We start from the raw sequence: 22,159 nt of genomic DNA, 5'->3' as shown, positions 1-22,159 counted from the left end.
TCGGCGAGATTAGGTGTGTCTGTGTTTCCACGGTTTCCGCGTCCATTGATCGGACGTCTTGGATCGCGGGGGTGGTTCTCCCATTTGCATAAATCGGGAACCCGATGCTCCCCTAGGTTCAGGGTGGCTCGCAAGCCCTCCCCGCTCCTAATTTCTGGTTAAGGACGGGCTTGATTGGATGAATACATATCCGGCAGACCGTCGTTTGCGGAAGACAAATATGAATCACTGATGCAGCACCGGATGACGATGTTTCGACTCAGACTCGCCGACTAATTATGGCGGTTTGATAGCGGGGACCGTCGTGCGTCGCCGAATCTCGCGGTTGTCGCAAGCGACGCGAGTTCTCCGCTGTGAAATTGGAAATTGAGAAAGGCAAACACAGGGAGCACACTTTTTCAAAAGGATCTTAGTCTCGTTATTGGACCCTGTGGATTTTTATGCAAAATATTATAGGACCTTGAATAAGTTCTCGCTGTTTCTTTTACAAAATAAAAGCTTTTACCCAATGTCCTTGCTTCTGGATCATTCCTAAAACTTTTAAACGTTATGAAACAGTTGACTCATCTACTTGTAATGTTTTTCCAAGTTCTGCTAGCATCTGATATCGATCTTGATCGAGTAATTCCTCCAACTTTTCGTCTTCAAATTTTTTCGGTGCGCCAGAACGTTCTTTATCCTCAAGTTCAAAATCATTATTTTTGAAGCGCCGAAACCAGTCTCTGCATGTCGTATCCGACAAAGCATTGTCACCATAAGTCTCAACAAGAATTCTATGTGCTTCAGCTGCAGATTTCTTTTGAATAAAGTAGTGCAATACAATTCCCCGCAAATACACTTTATTTGGCACAAAAGTAGACATTTTCAGAACTAAGAAAAAATTACTTTGTTTACACTAAAGTGAACTACCATACACTGAAATTTAAGGTTAGATACACTACTGCCTTGCATGTGTGTTACCATTCGAAATTCCACGAACGGGGTACTGCTACTGCCATTTTTGAAGAAACAGCGAGAACTTATTCAAGGTCCTAAAAAAAAATTGGTCCTAATAAAAATTGCCTGCATTCTTCGCGAAATACTGGATTTATTTCTTTTCTTCGTCGCCTTGATAAGTAAAAAATATTAGGTCGTCACATAAGCTCGTGCCGTTTACTCTTGTACCATTTAAATTCTAAAAATAAACTATGTAATCACCCTTTCATTCCACAACCTCTTCTGACCTTTTTGGCAAAGACATCATACCGTCACTATAAAATTTCAGCGGTTTTTCATTAAAATACTTTTCAGTGGTGAATAACATAAACATATCCACGGCACGAACTTATGGGACGACGTAATATTTTTAAATTTTCGGAATGTTTCCACTGTTTTCAATATGACCATTTCAATCAGAAAAATGTGAACAAATTTAAAGATCCCTTTGAAGCAATCGGACTTCAAGGGGTTGAAACTTAGAGCACCCTGTAACCCGAAAAATTCGACAAGTTAATGGATTAGAATCGTGTTTTAATATTCCCGAAGCCAAAGGGTTGAACAGTCCGCAGACGAATGGTTCACGGTTCCGAGAACTCACCCCCGGTGGCCACCACCGACGTCTCGGCCGCAGCGTCGTCGAGCAGCCGGCTCAGGGGATGTTGCGATTCCGGCGGAAACCGCCGCCTAATTTCTAATTAAGGATCCTCCTCGATTAGCTCGCTGTCAGCGGAAGGGATGGTTCGCCGCGGCGCACAAACCAGCCAGACGTTCCACCCCCCCCTTCTCCCTCACACACTACCCCCATGAATACACCATGGCGGTCGGGACACACGGTGCTCTGCTCGATGGCAATCATGGATTATTAATGCGCACGACACAGCGCTATTGATAGGTCGATAGTGCGCCATTACCACCCTCCGAAACCACCCCCGTCACGATGGACACGGGTTTGCTCCGAACCGTTTACACTGTTGCGCGACTGATAATATAACTTCCTCTTGAGCTGCGATCGATCCATCGATCCTCCCTGTCTACCCTGGAACCGGGGGATGATCGCTGGACCGCGGACGTTCCAGTAAATCCTGGTTCTCGCGCGTAACAGCCTCCGAGAAACGGTTGTTCCGATGATCTAGTGCTCGAGGCGATGGCCAGGTGAATTTTTCATGTCCTGTTCTACCGGGAATTTCAATTTTTACTCGGTAGACTTGGTTCTTTTTTCAGTTTTGTTAAAACCGGGATTCAGACAATTTTCTTTTCGATAATTTCTGTTTTCCTAAGGACTCGATCAGGACTCGTAACTGTGAGTGAAAAGAAGCCACTACAGAAATTATAAAATTTACTGAATTCTGTTCTTTGCGAATAAATGGACACGAGATGCAAAATGGTGTACACTAATTGGAAATAGTAATCTGCGCATCTTCATGCGAAATTAACCCCTTCTACTATAATATCGAGTCAGACTCGCGACGAAGACTTCGAGCAGAATTTTCTAAATATGTATATTATTAATTCCCTTTAAATTGAAATGAGATTCTATTTTGTCGTAGTCAATATTCAGCCATTACGGAGCACGAGGTTATACAATAAATATAAATTTTCTATTTTTCCTAGTAGATTATAGGTATCAAGGAAGTTCTAATCACTGTAATCATAAAATAACTTGTAGTGCAAGGGGTTAAAATTGTCCGAATCAATTACGAAAATCAGGATTTAAATAACAGTTTATTTCCTCTTCTGATAACTTTAAGAAATCGAGTTCTAATGATCTAAGATCTTCACAATTCTGTGTTTGACCAATCCAGTTTCGTCATAAATGCATAAAATCATCAGTCCAGTAACGAACATATATATAATTAAGAAAATGTCTGTAGAACATTATCAGTATACATCGCGACAGTTCTGCAGAAAATGAGCGAGCTAGCGATAAGAAGTACATTATCCAGCGATGGTTAATTCAACGCATTAACTATGCACGAAGCACTGTCTATTTCTGTCCGTGATCACGCAATTTTCTCACATTACTTCTCCTTCCACGTGAACAGAAACACTGAAATGACCCGCACGACACAGGATTCGATTGCACTTGCCCCTATCATCGAGGAAATTGATATCGATTACGAAGATCACGCCCCCTGTTCTTCGTAATTCATCTCCGCAGCTTCTTTGAAATTGTTTCGACGCCACTCCTCCGATTACGTATTGTCCTATCTGCAGGGTACATGTTTTATGCAAAATTGTAGCATCCTTTTATTCGAGGTAGTCGGAAGAGACAATTGCCGTCTTCCTCCGTGAAAAAATCCTCTCAAAACGTGACTATCTTGAGCTGAAATATTTTCTACGTGTTCCTGAAAATGTCCTCTGAACACACCAAAAACCGTTTGAAACTACACGGAACCGTTCGGTTATTAAAAATTCCCAAAGTACTGCACCTTGTCTCAAGTAATTCTTGAACTACACCTTCGTCAACAAGATGAGATCTATCAGAGAAAAAATAACAATTTCAAGTTGAAAATTTGTCTACTTGTTCCTCGGAACGTCCTTCAAACACCCTAAGACACCTCCGAATCCATGTTGAACCGTTTGTTTATTAAAAATTCGCAAAGTAGTTCCTCTTCAGGCGATCAAAAAACGTCTAGACCGATTTCCCGTCGAAACGAACGGCCAACAATAATAATAACAGTAACAATAACAATAAAGCCGGTTACCCTGTTGAAACATGGTAGTAGGTGCCGGGCGTATCGCAGCGCGTGCACGCCTATCGATAATCGCATAATAAGCGGTTCCGCGGACGGAGACAGTGCCGTAGAGAAGAAGAGTGGATCCGGAGGCGGGGTGGCAAGGGGGCCGAGGGGGAGAACGCGGACACGACGCGCTCCTCCGCTTAATGAGTGCTCTAATGAACACGTAGTGTACGTATTGCCTGATGTCGGCGATCAATTAATAGACCGGTTACGGTTATCGCGAATTTACCGACGGAATCCGGATATTAGCGACTCCCCGGATCGCGTTCACTCTGCGATACGGCGAAAAGGGGCGCAGGGGGGCGCAAGGGGGGAGCTTGCAAACTCTCTTGCTCGCGTAATCACACTAGCTCACGCGAACGTGCGTTCCCCCGCCTCCGCCCCCTTCCGGCGAATTTGAATATCTTCAGGCCTCGAGGATTTACGGGACCGTGATCGCCACGCACTCGTCCCTTTACCCTTTTTTTCCCATTCCTTTTACCTCGCTTTTTAACCCTTTCAGCCTCTAGTTTATTTTCTCGAACACCCAAGACTGTTTTGCGTAACTGGGAAATTAAAGAGGAGTCGTTCCAATTAATTGTTACCGCTCGCGAAGTCGTTCGGAATTACGGGAACTCGTTGGCGACAGAAAAGCCGAAAGAAGTTTCAGATTTTCAAGAATTAAATGTTATGTAATATTAAATAATACAAAAAATAATAATAATATTTCATATTAATATTTTTAGTTTTTAAATGTATAAATATTCTCTAAAAAGACTGTTCAATTACGCCCTGTACACACGTACAGTATTCTTAAACAACTCTTCGGTCGCGTTCTGCATCAGTTTATCGGATAATGTTTCAACTAATGTTAGTGTGAATGCACGCAGGGCTGAGTTGCGGGTTCTTTCCCTTTTTTTCTCGCCGGTCGAAAGTGCTCCCCGAGCAGATCGAAGTCTCGATCGGTACCACCGGTTTAACGACCGGCGTTAAACGTTGCTCCGCACGGTTTTATCTGAGAGGCCACCGACAGTGAACGATGCTGCGCGTTTATGCCTCGTCGTTTCGTACTTTGTGAGCGTAATCGGCGGCGATGCGACGATAGATTCAGTTTATGAGCTGGGTGAACGCGAGCTCGGGGCTCTACCCTCCGAGACGTCCTGGAAGTTCTCGGAGTGGTGACGAGCTGGCTGCGTTTAGTGGATTACATTTACTGAACCCTAAGTCCCTGCGAAAGTAATTTTCCTCTACCCTCGACGAGCGGTGTAAAATTTTGGGAAAATTAGTCGAACCAGATACGCGGCTACTACTTGTTATCTCGAATATATTGGGGTGTTTTTGGAAAATTTAGATGCAATTTTTTCTGTTCTTGGCAGGTGGTTTAAAATTTTGAAAAAAATCACGGAAGTAAAGCTGATATTCAGTTGCTATATGCGTTTTGTTGCGTTCGGATATCTTGAATAGTCGTCGAGAAAAACGCTTGCGAAGTTAAGGGGGTTGCTACATAAAAATCAGGTCGAGGCTTCAAAACTTCATTCAGAGATGAATTTTTTTCCGTCCATAATAAATGACCTAAAATTTCGAGAAAAATATACTAAATAAAGCAGATTTTCAGCGACTATTTGCCGTTCGGTTCACTCGCATATCTCCCACAGTCTCCCAGAAAAGCGTTTTTCAGCATCCAGGTCACAGCACAAAAATGGAACCGAGCTCTTCGCGGACTACCTCATAAAAATGGAGATTCGCCTAATCGTTCCTAGTCCGGTGACATTGTCCGAAACTCGGTCAACAGGCGTTCGCGTCTTGATCGCAAGCGCACGTAGGCCGTTCGAACGCGGCATCAGAAACGAAAGGGGGGTAGAAAGGCAATTCCGTGTAAATGAGAACCGGTTCGACGTATCCCCGAAGGGATCGGCAAAACATAAAGAAAGGGAGATGGGGAAAGGGTCGAGCAAAAATAATACCGGGCTGCGAGCGACGGTGGCCGTTCTCCGGGTGTTTCCTGTAAAAATCGAAGCGCGGGCAACCGTGAAACCCGGCTGAGCCGAGTCCGCGTTAGGTTTGACGGAGATTGGGTTAGGCTCGGCCAGGATTCTGACCGGAAACCAAAGCATGAACCGTTTATTGCGACCACCTGCGCCACGCTCTTACGCGAGACTCGCTAATCCGCAATCTGAGAGTACGCTGAGGCGTCTCGTCTTTCGTAAGTACCGGTTCGCAGTCGCGTGGGAACTCGCAGCCTATCCGTGTAACCTAACATCACCTATTTGCCCTCCCCTTCACGCCTACTTTCGATCGACGCTGTTCTGCTACCCCTGGAATGATCGGAACGGGTCCTTTAGCTGCAATTATGTCTGATGTAAACAGATTTATATTAAGTCGTCCTTTCAGTTCGCGCCGTTTACTCTTGTACCATTTAAATTCTAAAAATAAAATATGTAGTCACCCTTTCATTCCACAACCTTTTCCGACCGTTTTGGCAGACATCATACCATCACTATAAAACGGCACGAACTTATGGGACGACCTAATAGTAACACAGTTTTGTATTATTTCGTAGTTTAGCATTAGACTCTGGACGAAGTAGTTGTGCCCCCGTAAATCGATGATGGATTTTCAAAAGATTGAAGTATGACGTAGTGCACGCTAAATTAGGAGGGGTTTAAGTCATCGTTTGCACGGTTTCGAATTTGTTTATGAAATATAAAGCCTCGAAGTTTACTATTTTAAAAACGTCCTGAAACGAATTCTGTCCTAAAATGTGGCGAGTGCGACATTGAAGTTGTTGCAATATCTTGTTCGAAACGAGGAATATTGTTAACCAATCCAAATTGGGAGGGGTTTAAGTCACCGTTTGCACGGTGTCGAATTTGTTTATGAAATATAAAGCCTCGAAGTTTACTATTTTAAAAACGTCCTGAAACGAATTCTGTCCTAAAATTTGGCGAGTGCGACATTGAAGTTCTTGCAATATCTTGTTCGAAACGAGGAATATTGTTAACCAAGCCAAATTGGGAGGGGTTTAAGTCATCGTTTGCACGGTGTCGAATTTGTTTATGAAATATAAAACCGCGAAGTTTACTATTTTAAAAACGTCCTGAAACGAATTCTGTCCTAAAATGTGGCGAGTGCGACATTGAAGTTGTTGCAATATCTTGTTCGAAACGAGGAATATTGTAAAGCAAGCCAAATTGGGCGGGGTTTAAGTCATCATTTTCATAGCATTGAGTTTACAGAATCTCCAGCAAATGATTTCGTCGATGAAATCTGTTTGTCCGCCGGAACGTTTGATTTTCAACGATCACGGGATGGTTGATCGCGCGCGAACCGATATCAATTTAAATTTAATGCGGTCAGGAGGGTTTGCTGTATTTGTCGCGACGCCTCAGACAAAGTAACAGTTATTAATAGCGGCATTGATTATACTCGATATTAATTAACAGCGCGTCGACGTCGTTACAATTCTACATTGAAGAGTCGAGCGCAACGCGCCGCCTACGCGTGCACACCCACACGACACGCGGGCAACATCGATAAAACTATAATTATTTCGTTAATCACGAATCAACGTTGCTCTAATTACCAGAATATTCCCGGGAATCGTTCAGGACAGGGATTACAATGTTCGAAACTCGTGCGACGAGAAATTCTAGTCAATTATCGATCCGCCGGAACGACAGACGGGGGGAGAGAGAGGAAACCGGAAACGCGGACAAGAGTGGGCGTCCGAGGAGCTGCCTTTTCCACGGCCGAGGGAGCCTTTCTAGGTCGAAACCACCGTTTTTCCTTTCATCGTCTGCCCACGGACCTCTGGGAATTGGCATTTTGTCGCTGGAAATGAAAAACATCTTCCCATCGATCCTCCTCTCGTCGAAAACTCAAAACACGGGAGTAAAGCACAAAATAAAATTTGTTTGCATCGACTGCAACACATACAAGAGAGCTAAACACAAATTTCTGTCATCCTTTGATAATATTCGTAAGCTGCAACTACTACAATAACAATTTTCAATCCGTCTACCGCTTTGACCTCATTTTTGTCACAAATAAAAAGATCAACACCTACGGCCAAAAATATGTAAAAAAAATCGAAAATATGCATCAGAATTTGAGTGGATCCAGCTGGAGTGACGAAAATTGTCAGAATTCCGAGGGTTACAATTGCAAAATTGGTGTCACGAGAGATCTCCAGGCCATTATGCTTATCGGTGTCGCCGATTTCCGTTGATCCCAACGATCTATGGATCGCGGCATCGCGTGTGGGAGGTCGCCGATGACGCGGCGTGATGCAACCGCGACGTAACGCAATGCATGCTGGGAAGTCGACACGGGGCGAGAACCATGGAAAAGAAACGACAGACAAAGAGGCTCGAGAGAAAGGAAACTTTTGTATACACGGCCTGCTTTTCGAACGACAGCCGATGACTGATCCCCTCGAGGAAGACTGATGTCCTCGTGATCAATACCGCGTTGTCGTCGTGATCCCGGCCCCGGAAGTGCTGATTTGCAACGGTACATAACAAATAGACTACTAATCTCTACGTGGATATTCTTGTCTGGGTCGTGCTGTTACAGCCTGACTTTCAGAATTTTTTCCTGGGGAACTGGAGAACTTTTCGATGTGGGATTTCACTGTGCTTGTTTGCTCATGCTTCGACAATGTCTGTGAATTTTTTGATTCAGGAAGAGTCAGCACTGAGCTTCCTACAAGCGATTCAATCTCTCATCTTTCGTAGACGTTCAAGAGGATGATTTTGAGTCATCTTAGGCTAGATTTACGAATTTTTTAATAGAAAACTATGCTACTTTTCGGGACCAAATTTAATTGTACTTTTTCCTCTATGTTTCAACGATGTCTACAAATTTTTTTACGAAGAAAAAGTGAAAAATGAGGTTATTATACGTGATCTAATCTTGCATTGTTCCTCGGAGAGTAGCACAGTCTAGAGGAAGACGTAGCCTTTGACATTTTTTCCCTGGAAAACAACAATTTCTATTCTGATAAAACTTCCGCGAACTTTTTCGTTTGTCATCGAACAACGTCCACAATCTTTTTAAAAACCGAAAGAACAAAAATTGAATTCGTTACGAACGACCAAGCACGCGCACGACAGAAGAAAAGGCTCGCAGTAAAAAATCGAATGTAGTCTTTCGTTTCGCGATGTTGCGACTACAAAAGGTTGCGGTCAGGATCTTCTTCCCAAACCGCAGACAAAATCGTCGAAGACGGTGCTTCGACTTCTTCGAATCGATCTGTTCGTTCTGCGAAGACTATTCCCGGTGCGTTTCACATTCGGACCGCACCCGAGCCACTTGTCCAAACCTTTGAAACAAAAATACTTTCGGCAGAAAATAGAAACGACTCGCGGAAAATACCGTTCGCAATTGTGACTCGGGAATCGCAAAATTGAGTCCGACAAAGAACTTGATCGGCGAGCGCGCCGTGCCGGTTGTTTCATAAATATTCAACTGCTCGGTTTTGCGCGCGTTAGGGCCGGCTCTAATAACAGGCGATTACCGGGCAAACCTCGCTTTTACACGCAACATTGTCTCCATTATCCCATTTCGAACCCCCTCAATTTGCTAATCAATTGCTACTTTTAACCCCCCGTCTTTTTGCGTCCGCTGGAATCCCAGTCCGTTTCGCCGGGCTTCAGGTTATCATTACTGATCGAACTCTGTGCACTCGCGGCGCTGCAAAGTGCGCAAAACCGTTTCCCATTTTATCTGTATCTCGTAGAATCCAAGAGTATCTTAATCCTAAGATCAAGCACACAATTTTCGCCGGGGCACCAAAAGTTCAAAATTTATGCGTCAAGAAGCAAAGGAAAAAGTTCGTATCGCTTCATCAAGTATCCTTTCGTAATTTCTAAAATGTTATATCTCCTCGTTCATTGTTAAATCTCTCATTCCACCACACGTTTTTGTGCATTCGTTGAATAGTGTATCGCCCGCTAAATTTGAACAGCATTCAATGGTGCCTAATAAAACGCTTAAAACAGTGCACAAATTCGATCAGAATCTCTCGCTGAAATGTTTGCGGAAGATCGACAGAAACGCCGCTAAACGATAATTAAAAATAAAAAATAAATCGGCTATCGACCGTCGTTTTTTATTAAACCGGACGGGGAGAAAATATTTTTGATCACCGGTGTGCACAGCTGAGCACGCCGGGATTAAAACGGCCAAATGATCCATCGTAGATCACATCATCGGCCGTGAAAACGAAAATCGCGTGCGCGCACGGTCGTTTGTTTACATAGATTTTTTCGCTGGTTTTATATCGCAACGGGTTCGATCGGGGCCCGCGATAGTCGACGAGATTTTAAGTTGGAAGGGTGGACGAAAGGAGGGGTGGGAAAAATCACCGGGAAAAATGACCTGCATCGGGCGAATTGAAATTTCGCGAAATAAAGCCTCGCGGTTTGTTGGACGCGCGTGTTCGATGCAGATCCGATGGAACGCCTCTCTCGTTCGACGATTAAATTTTCGTTCGGGCATGCATATGGCTGATAAAATTTCATCGTGTTCCCCCCTCCCTCCTCTCGTTCTCTTTACCGGCGTTTCCTTTTTTTTTTCTCCCGCCGCTGTTCCGACCTATTTTGCTCCGTTTACAGGCGTCGTGTTTCGCAACGCGGCGCCGCGCGACGGAACAGAGGTTTTTAAAACCCGGCGATACGCGAAACAAATAGACAGATGCTTCGCTTGTCCCATTGAATCCGATAGTGGCCCGTGTAATCGAAATGGCGGCGATCGCACGCGCGCCACCGTCAGCCGAAAAATCGATCAGCTGTTTCCCGGAAACGGGCGCGTCTTTTTATTCCGACCGGCCTGTTTTCAATTCGCCGCGGACCCCATCGCGAAATAGCCCGGTATTTGCCGTTCTAGTTAACCTTTCCTCCGCCACCGTTCATCGGGACCGATCAAACATTTTTTTCGACATCGAACTCTCCAGTTTTACCGCCGTCGAAATATTTCCCGATTAAGCGACGGTTCGGGAACGTTGTCCTATTTTTTTTCGGGGCGGTCCTCTCACTTGTTGCGTTTCGAAAAGATGTCGAAGAACGGTTTCCATGTTATTTTGCATAATACAGGGAGGATACTTGTGCAACAATTTTCTTTTTAATGAACTGACTGAAATTTTTGGTCAAATAATTTCTGTAATGAAATGGAGATCGTCGTTATCCTTTCAATTTCTGCCGATAAAATTCTCTGTTCCGGTCGAACGAGGCCCGAATTTGCCCGGGATATTTTCTCGCAACGATCCACTTAATCGCCGGGTGGAAAAAAGATCCTTAAACTGGCCGCCATTTCGCCCGAAATGCATAATTCGGACGAATAAACGTCCGAGCGGGCCGTCCGCGATGAAACATGCAATTCCCTGTAAATGCACGGGGCCGGCAATCATCAGAGCCGACTAGTAAATGGGAATAATAAAGCTTGCAAAACCCATTTGCATGGGACTATATTATTTAAAACGTAAAATTCTCGCGTCGATGGCTCCGGTAGCATTCGCGAAAGCGTGAATTCTTAACGGCGAGGGAAGTAAATGTGAACAGCTTGGCATTTGCACGAACGGAGTTCGCCGAAGTTCAGAATTCTGAGGCAAGTTTGAACACTTCGTTAACAATTAATGCTGAGAAGCTTACGCGAGAGGCGACCCAGCGATCGCGAGACAATCGGCGAGGCGGTGACGCGATTTCCCGTGGAATTTCGCGGAAAGTTTCGGCGAAAGAAAGGGCGCGGAGGGTTCGCGCAGCAACGGGGACAGCTTTCAGAGTTCAAAGAGACCTGTAAGAAGAGAACCGTTCGCGGAGGAGCGTTCGGGGACACGAATCACGCGGCGGGAAGATCAAAAAGTGCGCGGCGACCGCGTACAAAACCGTCCGCTTCAACTTCCCGGCACAAAAGTCAAAGATATCCGCGAGTGAAAAAGACAGCGTATCGCGGACGAACCGTCGGTGGAAAAGGGAATGAGAATGGCAGACAGGAGCAAAACGTCCGGCCGCGGTACGTGTGCAATCACTTTTTAAATAACGCCAGAGAAATCGAGGCATGAATCACGTGGAAACACAGGGAGGAACGGGGAAGAGAGGGAGAGAGGGGGAGAGGACAGAAACAAAGGATCCTCCTCGGCCCCAAAAACTGCTCCAGCGATCGATACACACGGCCACGCTACTCGATATATTGCGGAGAAGCTGCCGGAGAGGAAGTTGCAATCAATGCTTCCGGTTCGTGGCACGTACGCGTCCAGGGGAACGTTTTTCCTGCTCGGAATAAAGCCTCGACGCTTTTCTTTCTTGTTCCGTGGCTCTTGTAATTTTTCACTCTTCGTTTCCCCTGTCCCAAAAGTTCATCGAATAATTCAACGAGTCGCGCCGTTACGCTTCCGCCGCTCCCCTAACGGGACGTTGAGTTCATCTGTTTCGCTATATTTCTTCCAATATGCGGTTACATTCAGAAATTGATTCAACCATTTCCTATGAAACGAGCCTCCGCAATTTTGCAAGGGCAATTGTGGGCAATTCTGCCCGCCATAGCAAAGCGACCAAGAAGAAGCCAATGAAGCTGCGACTATAAAAAGTGTGTCAGGTTGAGATGCTTGTTTTCCGAGCGAGTCGGAGCCGAAAAGTTGGTTTTATAGATCGGTGTTCGAGAGACTCGAGTTCGAAGCTCTGAAAAAACATTTTCGAGGCAGCAGAGGGGGTGCAGGCTAAAAGAGACTACTCTGCTCGAGGTTCTTCTTTCTGGGACCGGTATCGGGTGGTCCGTTAGAGGGAAAGGGAGGCGAGAAGAGCAAGGATGAGAGAAACTCGATTCCCTTCTCGCTGCGAGAAGTCGCTAGGGGCAAGTCGCTTTGTCCGGGAACCGGTCGACGTGCCTACCAGAAAGCGGACACGCATCGATCGCAGCTCGAACGCTAAACGCCTCGATCCAGGACATTCTCCGCAAAAAATAACACCGTAGACACTATCTACATACTGCAAAATAGTCCAAGACCTGTCTGCAAACATTGGACGAGTCTACATTTTCTGTGAAAAATAATACCGAGGACTATCTACATTAAAATCATAGGAAACCTCTGCGCACAAATTGGGCGAGTCTACATTTTATATAAAAAATAATACCGTGGACTATCTACATTAAAATCATGGGAAACCTCTGCGCACAAATTGGGCGAGTCTACATTTAATATAAAAAATAATACCCTGGACTATCTACATTAAAATCATGGGAAACCTCTGCGCACAAATTGGGCGAGTCTACATTTTATATAAAAATTACTACCGAGGACTATCTACATTAAAATCATAGGAAACCTCTGCGCACAAATTGGGCGAGTCTACATTTTATATAAAAAATAATACCGTAAACTATCTACGTTAAAGTAACCAGAGACCTCTGTGCAAAAATTGGACGAGCCTACGTTTTCAAAATTGTTCAATCTCACGAAATTGTTCATTCCATAATCGGAGACCTTGGTGCAAAAACCAGGACAATTCAAATTTTCAAAATTGACAATCAAATGAACCAGTCGAATCGCAGTTCGATTCTAAGCGCCCTAAAAAATAAAGCCTTGAATTATATATATTACTGGAAAATAGTCGGAAACCACGGTGCAAAAATCGAGTTCACATTTTAATCCTCGCCGCTAGAAGGTTGACGATACATGAACATGTGTAAAACATTGGCGTGTGCAATTTTATTAAAAAATTTATAAGCTCCTCTCGCACCAAGGTCTTTAATTTTGATAGTAGACGACTCTCTCGGGCGAACAAAACTAAACTGAATTACTTTTTCACTAGCAGTGTCCTCGAGAGAGGAGACTCGAGCTGGTTAAGTAGAACGAGTCGGTCAAGATCAGACACTGGAGAAATGAACAGAGTTTCGTGCGCGAAGCTGTGGCTTCTGTGAAATTTAATCGAAGTTGGTTGTTGGGTTGTTTGTGACTGGTCGTTCGGCGTTGTTCGTGGCATATTTATTGTTTATTGTTACTCGTGTTTTATCCAGAATATACGATTAACTATCTTTTCGAGTCGAAGATTAAACGCGATTGCACAGGATCAGAGATTAAGAGAGAACTGCTTTGCAATTTTAGTTTATATAGGCTCGAGTTTTCTCAAGTGATATTTTAGATAATATTATAAACAATTTTTAAGTGGAATTTTTATAGATATATTGACTCGCTTGAACGAGTTGGATTCGTTTCAATCATGCCACAAACGAGGTTGTATGTTCTACTAGGGCAAGTAGATAAAGTAGACTCGAAGTGGTTAAGTAGAACAAGTCAGTCGAGATCAGACACCGCAGAGAGAAACGTATTGAAAAATTGCCGTAGCAAATTCGCTCATATTTACTTACATTATTCACAATTTCTGACTAGGTGGTACGAGATTATTTAACACAACTGTGATATTGCATATAGCTTTTTCAACACCCACGCGAAAGTGATTTTATACAATATATTACGATCAAAGTGAGCGAACAATTTACTCGGAGGATATATTAAAATGAAATATACTTGATCGATTGATTTCTCGTAATTAAAAATACAATGAAAATGTGTTCGTATCAATTTCGTAGCATCGAGACAAAATGTTAAGAAAAAAATGCAGCTAAAATTTAACGCGTTCGAACATTACGGAGGAGGCGTAGACTATCGACGAACATCAATAGTCGCTTAAGGATGTCTCGATGGATGGCCGACGGACATCCATGTTATTCTAATAACACGTCCCCGCCCAGTTAATCGATTAACTTGGACGAGTGGCTGAGCCCGCGCGGCGCGAACCTAACTCGCGCTCGTCCAATTAGCATAGATTACCAATATTACCAGGTTCGACAAATATTTGCGTTATCTGGAAGATACCGACGCTGTAATTATCTGACACAATAACCAATGCCGTGATTTCACGTTCGCGAACAGATTCGTCTTCCAATGCATGCATACAGAGTAGCTTAAAAACTGACGTTTTTTAAATGAACGTTAAATCAATTTAATCTTTACGCACGCACAACTTTCGTACTACTAATCTCCTAGGATTAAAACTTGGATTTTCGTTATTTTTTCGCAAAAATCTACAGGATTTTATAAAAAACAGTTAAAAATTCCTGGTCCCCTCAAGTAAAGTTTAGCCCAATATATCAACACTTAATATCAGCAGGTTGACAAAATGTGGGTAAATACTCTTGCAGAAACAAAATGTCTAAAAATCACATTGAAATCAGTTACCCGAGCTCCCGCAATAAAAATGGACGCCACAGATTAAATACAGAACGAGAATCGCCGGTTTACATTCGGTGGGGCGCTATAGCGTTGAAACTATCAGCATGGAAATGGGGCGACGACGAGAAGATTTCCCGCGGCGGATTGACGATCATGTTTATCGAGCGAACGGTCGTGGAATCGCGATTCGACGAGCTGCCGGGAAGAAAAATGACGGTTGTTTTCCCCGGCGGGTGGAAGATTGATGGCCAGCCGCGGGTTTTAAAAGTGTTTCGACGGCACTCGATCGACGGGACTCGAAAATCCGGCGCGGAGAGATCGCGGCGGAGCCGCAAACGCGATTAAAACTCGAAACAATGCAACTCCCGGGCTGCGATCGATCGCCGTTGCACCGCGGACGCTGGAATTCGCGTAACCCGCGAGATTTTCCCTTTCCGCTCTGACCAGATTCGGATAGGTCCGGAAGGATCTTCCCGGGACACTGGAATCGCTTTTTGAACTCCCCATATCGAGCTCTCGAAGTCTCGAATGGTCGAGTGCCGAAGCAATCGAACAGAAATAAACGGTTGTCTTTATCGTCAAATATTAACCGGATTTTCTGTTTCACAACAGAACAATCGTTCCTACCTAGATAAAAACCAAGTGGAAGTTACAGTACCGTAAAGTTTTGATCTAAGCCGAATCCTCGGGTCCGTGTCCTGACATAGATCGTGTAGGCCTACCATTTTCTTGTGAACGCAAAGGCCTCTTTCCCAGGAAGAAACTCAGGTTGCTTTTTTCTCCCTAAAATTTTCGAAATTCACACGACTCCAGGGAGTTTAAAAATTTTTTTACCAAGTTCGTTTTAATACGATCTCATAGACTGGAGTCTCCCCTTTACACTGAACGTTCAGAAGTTGGTCTGCGATTTTTTGTCGCGGTTTTATTCTACTTTAAATGAAAAGTGTGCCACCGGTGAGCTTTTCCCTACATTCCGCAAAACAATTCCGAAAACAAGGTTATTGAAAAATGGGAGTTCAGGGGTGCGAGAGTAGAGATTACGCTCTTCAAAACGAGCGCAGGTAGGATGCCGTAGGTTTACGTTACACGAGATTACAGAAGTTCAAAGATGCGCGATTGTTCGATTGCAATTTTATGCTCCTCCGATTCCGTGTTAATGGTTAAATTTTATTGGACTGGTTCTCGAGCGGCTTTTCTAAATATCGCAAAAGAACTTGTTTATTAGTAGCTGTAACACCGCTCTTGTTTTCTGAATCCTTCTTGATTCACCGGTCCCATTAAGTCGATTTCCACCGTAAATTTTTCCACGTCCGGTTCGTTATCTTTGAGTCGCCGATAAAGCGCCGGTGTCCGACGATAGATAAATTACCCCCATAGTAATTTCCCCGGCGTTCCGCGTGTAAATAGTTTATCGATCGGCGCAGATCTATATTGAAACACGGCGGCACGGTAATTGTTCTCTAATTCCCGATTAAAACGCGAGACTTAAATGCCAGCAACGTCAGAAACATCTCCCGTGCCGTTAATGACGGAATTAAGCATTCCCGTCATCGTCGTCGGGAGGTCGACGCGAGGATGGTATCGCCGGCTCGATCATAAACTCCATCGATTATCGCGATCCTCGCGGGGCAATTAACGCTTGATCATCGAGGACCCGCGGTGTGTATCGTCGGGGAACGATCGATTTCCCCGAGCTTAATAAACCGATCGACGCTCGATCCGCGCTCGAAGAATCGCCTACGCGGGACGCCACGATAAATTGCAATAACGGGAAGGTCCGGCGAATGATCGATCGCCCCGATCGATGAATCACAATGGGCACCCGGGGGCCCTCGCGGTGAAAGGTCCGACGCAAACTCGTCACTAACGAGCAAAAATCATTTCCACAGAAATTCGCTGCTCGGCTGTCCCAAAATTCGACGAATCCGTTCATTGCATATTCTAGTTTTTTAACCAGACAAATATGGTAAATCTTCTCGGACGTTTTCGCCAAAAAAAAAAAAAAAAAGGCTCACTGCAAACAAATTTCCGACTTCCTCGGGAACTTTCAACTTCGTCAGCGAAATAGAGTGGCGCCGAGGGAAACGTGGTTTCCATCGACTCGAAAATTAGTAAAAAATGCGAGCGTTCAGCTTTTGCGTCAAACGGAGCGCGGCAGTTTTAAGCGAGTCGGGCATTCGCGAAGTAAAATGGCGGAAAGGCTGCTTTGGGGTTCGAACGTGAAACTAGGCTTCTCGTCGAGAGGGAAGCAGGGGGTGGAGGCGAGAAAGAGGGGGGCGTCGCGTTAGGCACGCGAAAAATATTACGGTTTCGGTGAAAGAGGCTTTGTTTGTTGTCGGTAAGCCCGACCGGGGGTTGAAAAACTAAAATACGAGGTCGTTCGGGCGAGAGGGCGGGGAAAAGCGAGTCGCGCGGATCGAGCGAAGGTTCGCGGAAATCAAAGGTCCCCGGGAAAATCGGTAGAGTCACGAGTGCGAGCATTCAGCCGCGCCCCGGAGTCGTTCAGCCACGATCTGCCATTGAGCACGAGTGTGTTCGTATGATCGGATACCTTGAAAATTAAACGGGGCATGGCATCGCCGATATTATTTCATTCCCTCGAGCCCGCGATCTTCACAGTTGCTCCTCTACGCGCGCGCGTGAAACCGCTCCTGAACGAGCCGATTAATCGATTAATAATTTAGTCTTGCGATGATCATATTCAACTTGCACCTCACACCACAATTTCGTGCATTTAGGACTACCAACGACAATCGTTCTTGACTTAGAAGGTGTGCTATTAATTTCCTTTAACACGTTGATTGCCATGCCACCCGTATGTGGGTGACGGAATTATTCGTCCAGGTTTTAAAATGAATTTTTATGTTAACCCTTAGCACTCGCATGGCGGCTGCAAGGCGCCACTAAAAATTGCTGTATCATTATTCAAGATATTTTTGACATTCTTAAATTTGTTTGTATTTAATAAATTACTGAACACTTGAGAATTGCACGAGTATTTGCGCCATTCGCGTATGTATAACACGAAAAACAAGTATATAGAAGGGAAATATTTTAGATCGGAAGAAATATTTCGTTTTGGAGTTAAAATAGCTTCGAGTGCAAAGGGTTGACATATTCATTGTACCAGATTTGATTAGGATCAGTAAAATGTAAGAAAGTTGGAGGACTACTCAATATCATACATTTAATTCTTTTCAATTTTTATTTCATCAAATAACTTACTTTGATCTCATGGAATTTCTGAGGTGTCTACTTTGACAGTCAAAGTGTTGAATCGTACGAAAATTCTATTTTCCTGTCATCGATATTTAATCGCTGCAGAGAATATAGACAGCACAAAATAGGTATGAGTTTCCTCTTACCGAAAATTTGAATCATAGTGCAGGTTATGCAAGGCAGTCAAAGAAGTCACGTGCGTGCCATGAACCTTGACTAAATTAAATTCGTATAATCCGAACACGTCCTCCGGATGGATCCTGCGACATCCTCTGGAGCAGGCGGTTCCCGGGGGATCTCGCGGGAATATCCGGTTGCCTCGGGATCCAGCTGGCCCGGCTGGCGGTTCCCCGTCCTCGGAACATCATTTTTCGGAGGTTGCTGGATCCCCCGCGCGGGCCCTGGATCGATCGTATTTCAAAAGAGATAGTTCGAAAGCAACGTCTCGTCGTCGCGTCGCGTCGCGTCGCGTCGCGCCGCGCCGCGCCGGCAAAAGGCTGCGCTTAAGTGTTCCAGGCCGAAGCCAGCCGGACCAGTCGACTTGCATACCACGCCAGGTTCGCAGCCAGCCTCTACCTGCATTCCAACCTACCAGTCGACCTCATTCCGCCATTATACTATTTCATTCTCCTCGAGAGCCGTTTCTCTCCTCCTCTCGCTGCGCGCCGCGACGAGACCCGGCCGAATGAAAAATGAAATTCGAAGGTCGCGGACCCTGCCCCGGCTGCCCTAAAATACCTCCGAATCGTTTTACAGGCATTTCGCACGCCCTGGGCCTCGCTCGAATCATTCTCGGGAAATATTTGACATGGTGTTGAAGAAAGCAGATTTTCGGATGAAAGAGGCGTTTGCGAGTACTGTCACTTTCGTCTTTCGATGCTAGGTTTCTCTAGAATTTCTGGACGTACTATAGTTATAGGTCTAACGGTTTAACTTCAGCTCGGCAACCCAGAAATCTTTAATTTTCTGCGCACAACTTTTAAACCAGTGAATTCCTCGCCTTGAAACTTCGATTCTTCGCATTTTCTCGTCGAGACGCACAGGATTATGTAGTAAAAAGTTAAAAATTTCTGGATCGCCGAGGCGAAGTTCTTAATAAAACTCTGGCGGAAGGTTGTACAGTTCAGACAACACTTTTCAGATCGACTGTTGGCCAGCCTTCCGGTAGAAATACTCGAAGATTCGTTAACGCGGGGGAGGGCAATTAATCGGTCGGTAATTCGGCGAATAATCGGGCGGGGCAGGAATGTCTGTTCGTCGTTTCGTCAACAAAAGCGAGCCCCGGAAGCGAACGGTCCGCCATTGTGTCGGCCCCCGGTCCCGAGGAAGTTTCGAGGGCCGTAAATTACCCTCCCGGTTTATTAAGGCCAGCTACTTTCGTCACGGTACGACATCGTTCGGATTCTTCTTCGTCCTCCTCCTCCATTTTTCCCTTCGACCTCCTCCTCTGTCTTCGTTTTCGTTTTTCGCGTCATTTCGACGGATTAACTCCTGCGAAGCCGACGAAAGGAATCCATTAAGTCGCCGCGCCCGGCCGAGGTTTCCCCGTGCTTCACCCGAAGATTCGATCGATCGATCGCCGTGACTAGACCGCGATTTCGATCTGATCGAGCAACTTGGAAAATATATTTGACGCTGCATTTTCTTATGGTATTATTGTATCGTTTGCTTTTGCTACTTTTGGCGAGCGTTTATGTTGGAAAAAGAGAGAATCAGCTTGGAGGCAGTGGGATCGTCTTCCGACGGGAGACAATTTCTCTAACCCGGTTAATAATAATCCATAAATTCCTTAACGAGCCACTCGAATAGATACGTGATCACCGAGCTGCTGCAGAGCGACCTCCACAAGATCATCGTCAGTCCGCAGCATCTCAGCCCCGACCACATCAAGGTCTTCCTGTACCAGATACTACGAGGTGAGTGAAAGCAATTCTTTCGTAGCTCGTTAACCCTGGATCTAGCTCTGCTCTGACAAATTCGAGTGCTATACCCGGTGAACCAACCGATCGCTATCGTCTCAGATTATTTCTTACTAGCAAACGTCCAAAATTATATCTAATTAGTAAATTTATTAATAAATTTTACTTAGATCTTTTTGGAACTCTACTTACTTTTAGCGATTTATCAATATTTTTTTTTATCAAGGATTAAGTTGACCACAAAGCGTTCCGAATTTACTTTTTAGTCTATTGTACAATTGTACGATAATAGAATATATTTGTAATATTTTTACGATAGTAGAATCTGTTACAATTTTTTTACAATAATGGAATAGTCAATGTTTACGTTATCCTGTACACAGTGTCGGGTCTAATTTTCAAATGTTTGCGCACGTTCCACGCCACATTGTTAGTCGCCGTTGTTCGCGAGAACACACCGCTGCAAGCAACGACAATAATATCGAACGCGTCGCTCGGAATATGTAACTCCCTTTGAAGTTAAACGACGCCGTTCCACCGGCAGCATAACCGCACAATAACACCCGTTTACAACTTTCATCTCAGGGCCGCGTTCGTCCCCGAAATCTCTAGATTTATCCACAAAACCACCAGCAATCCATTAACGGCGCCGCCACGCAACGTTTCTATAGAACCCCGGACACAATGCCTGGTTTCTGGCGTGCTTGCTATAAATTCGGCTTCGACTTCGCTCATCGTGGACCCTCGAGCCCCCGCCGCAATACTAACGAGTAGTCAGGCATGGTCGGATTATACCGAATTCGATTTGGAACGTCATACGATTCATAACCTTCAGACCAGACAGAGAACTTTCAGCTTTATCAATTTTTTAATAAAAAAGTTAATAGACACGAGTCGTTAAACCTTTGCCCATCTCAAAGATCACATCTTAACGAATACGCAGCAATAATTTCCTCACAAAAAATTTATAAAACCAACGAAACAGACGGCCATCGAAAACAGCGAGTTCGAAAATATACAAAAACTCGTTCACACGCTGTTCCGCAAAAAATGAAAAACCGGTGAAATATTTTCGATCGGGGCGGCGCCGTCCGACGGACAATATTTTTCGGAAAAAATGTCGGCAAGCAAAGCCGGTGTTTTCCAGATTCGTTCGTTCATTTCGGTTCGATCGAATCGTCGGTCCCATAACAGAAAGCGTCACCGTAAAAAAGGTAAAAAGATAGGGGGCAAATGGAAAACGCGGGAACAGCGAATTAATACGTTTCATACGGGTTATTTCACCGGGCGACGCTACTCGCTGTCATCGATCCGGTTCCCGTGGCGAAAAGGCACGAATTTAATTGCACGGCGGATCGATCGTTACCTAAATCAATCGAGGAGCCCTCATCCCTTTAATCCCGAACGAGATGGGCGAGATAACTCGACGTTTTGCTCGCTTCGAGTCCTTTGTCGGGCGACGCGACTTCTTTCCACTGCTTTGTATTTAATTTCTCTCGTAAACGCGAGAATTCCGTGGTCTAACGATTACTTAAAAATTTTCCAACATATTTTTGTGCCTGTAACGAAACTGTCACCGTATTTTAATTTTCGAAAATATTTTGGACACGTCGACTACCTCGTCGCTCATGTGTCAGTGTTACTATTCTTTAATTAATAAATTAATTTTTATTCCGCCATATCCGAGGCCATTGATTCCTATTAAAATTCATAGAATAAAGGATTAAAGAAGTAATTACTACGATCAATTTCACCAACTAAATTGATTTCATCCGAACACAGTGAACGCGCTAAATTATTCCCTAAACGATCTTTGGAACGCGACGCAAAATTTGTACAGAATTGGAGAATTTAATGAAAGAGGATCAATGTGATCAAAATTCGATCAATTTGGAAACGAACGAATTTGCGAGAGTAATAAAAGTGGAAACTTCGACGAAGCGGAAAATCTTTCCTCGCAGACGCCGTCCATTTCCCAGTCTGACCCTCGAACTTCCTTTTCTACTTGGACCCGAGTCCGGATTATCTTGCTCCTTTGACGAATGACGAGGCTGCCGCTTTAATTGGTCCTCGAAGTTTTGTCAGGGGAGGAGAAA

General features: G+C 44.6%; 1 protein-coding gene across 2 annotated transcripts in view; it reads left to right on the top strand.

The window, feature by feature from the left end:
* Nmo (serine/threonine-protein kinase nemo) overlaps window positions 1–22,159 on the top strand; it is a 196,256-nt gene that overhangs the window by 131,897 nt on the left and 42,200 nt on the right. For both annotated transcript variants that reach the window (XR_013083185.1, XM_076798329.1), the window contains exon 4: window positions 19,954–20,060. Coding sequence is in view for 1 of the 2 variants with exons in the window: in XM_076798329.1 (XP_076654444.1) it covers window positions 19,954–20,060 (107 nt within the window). In the remaining variant the exon portion in view is untranslated. The remainder of the gene's footprint in view (window positions 1–19,953; window positions 20,061–22,159) is intronic.

Source organism: Halictus rubicundus, chromosome 12 (genome assembly GCF_050948215.1).
Source record: "Halictus rubicundus isolate RS-2024b chromosome 12, iyHalRubi1_principal, whole genome shotgun sequence".
Classification (NCBI taxonomy): domain Eukaryota; kingdom Metazoa; phylum Arthropoda; class Insecta; order Hymenoptera; family Halictidae; genus Halictus; species Halictus rubicundus.
Note: the sequence above shows the minus strand (reverse complement) of the source record. Positions and strands in the feature narration are given on the sequence as shown.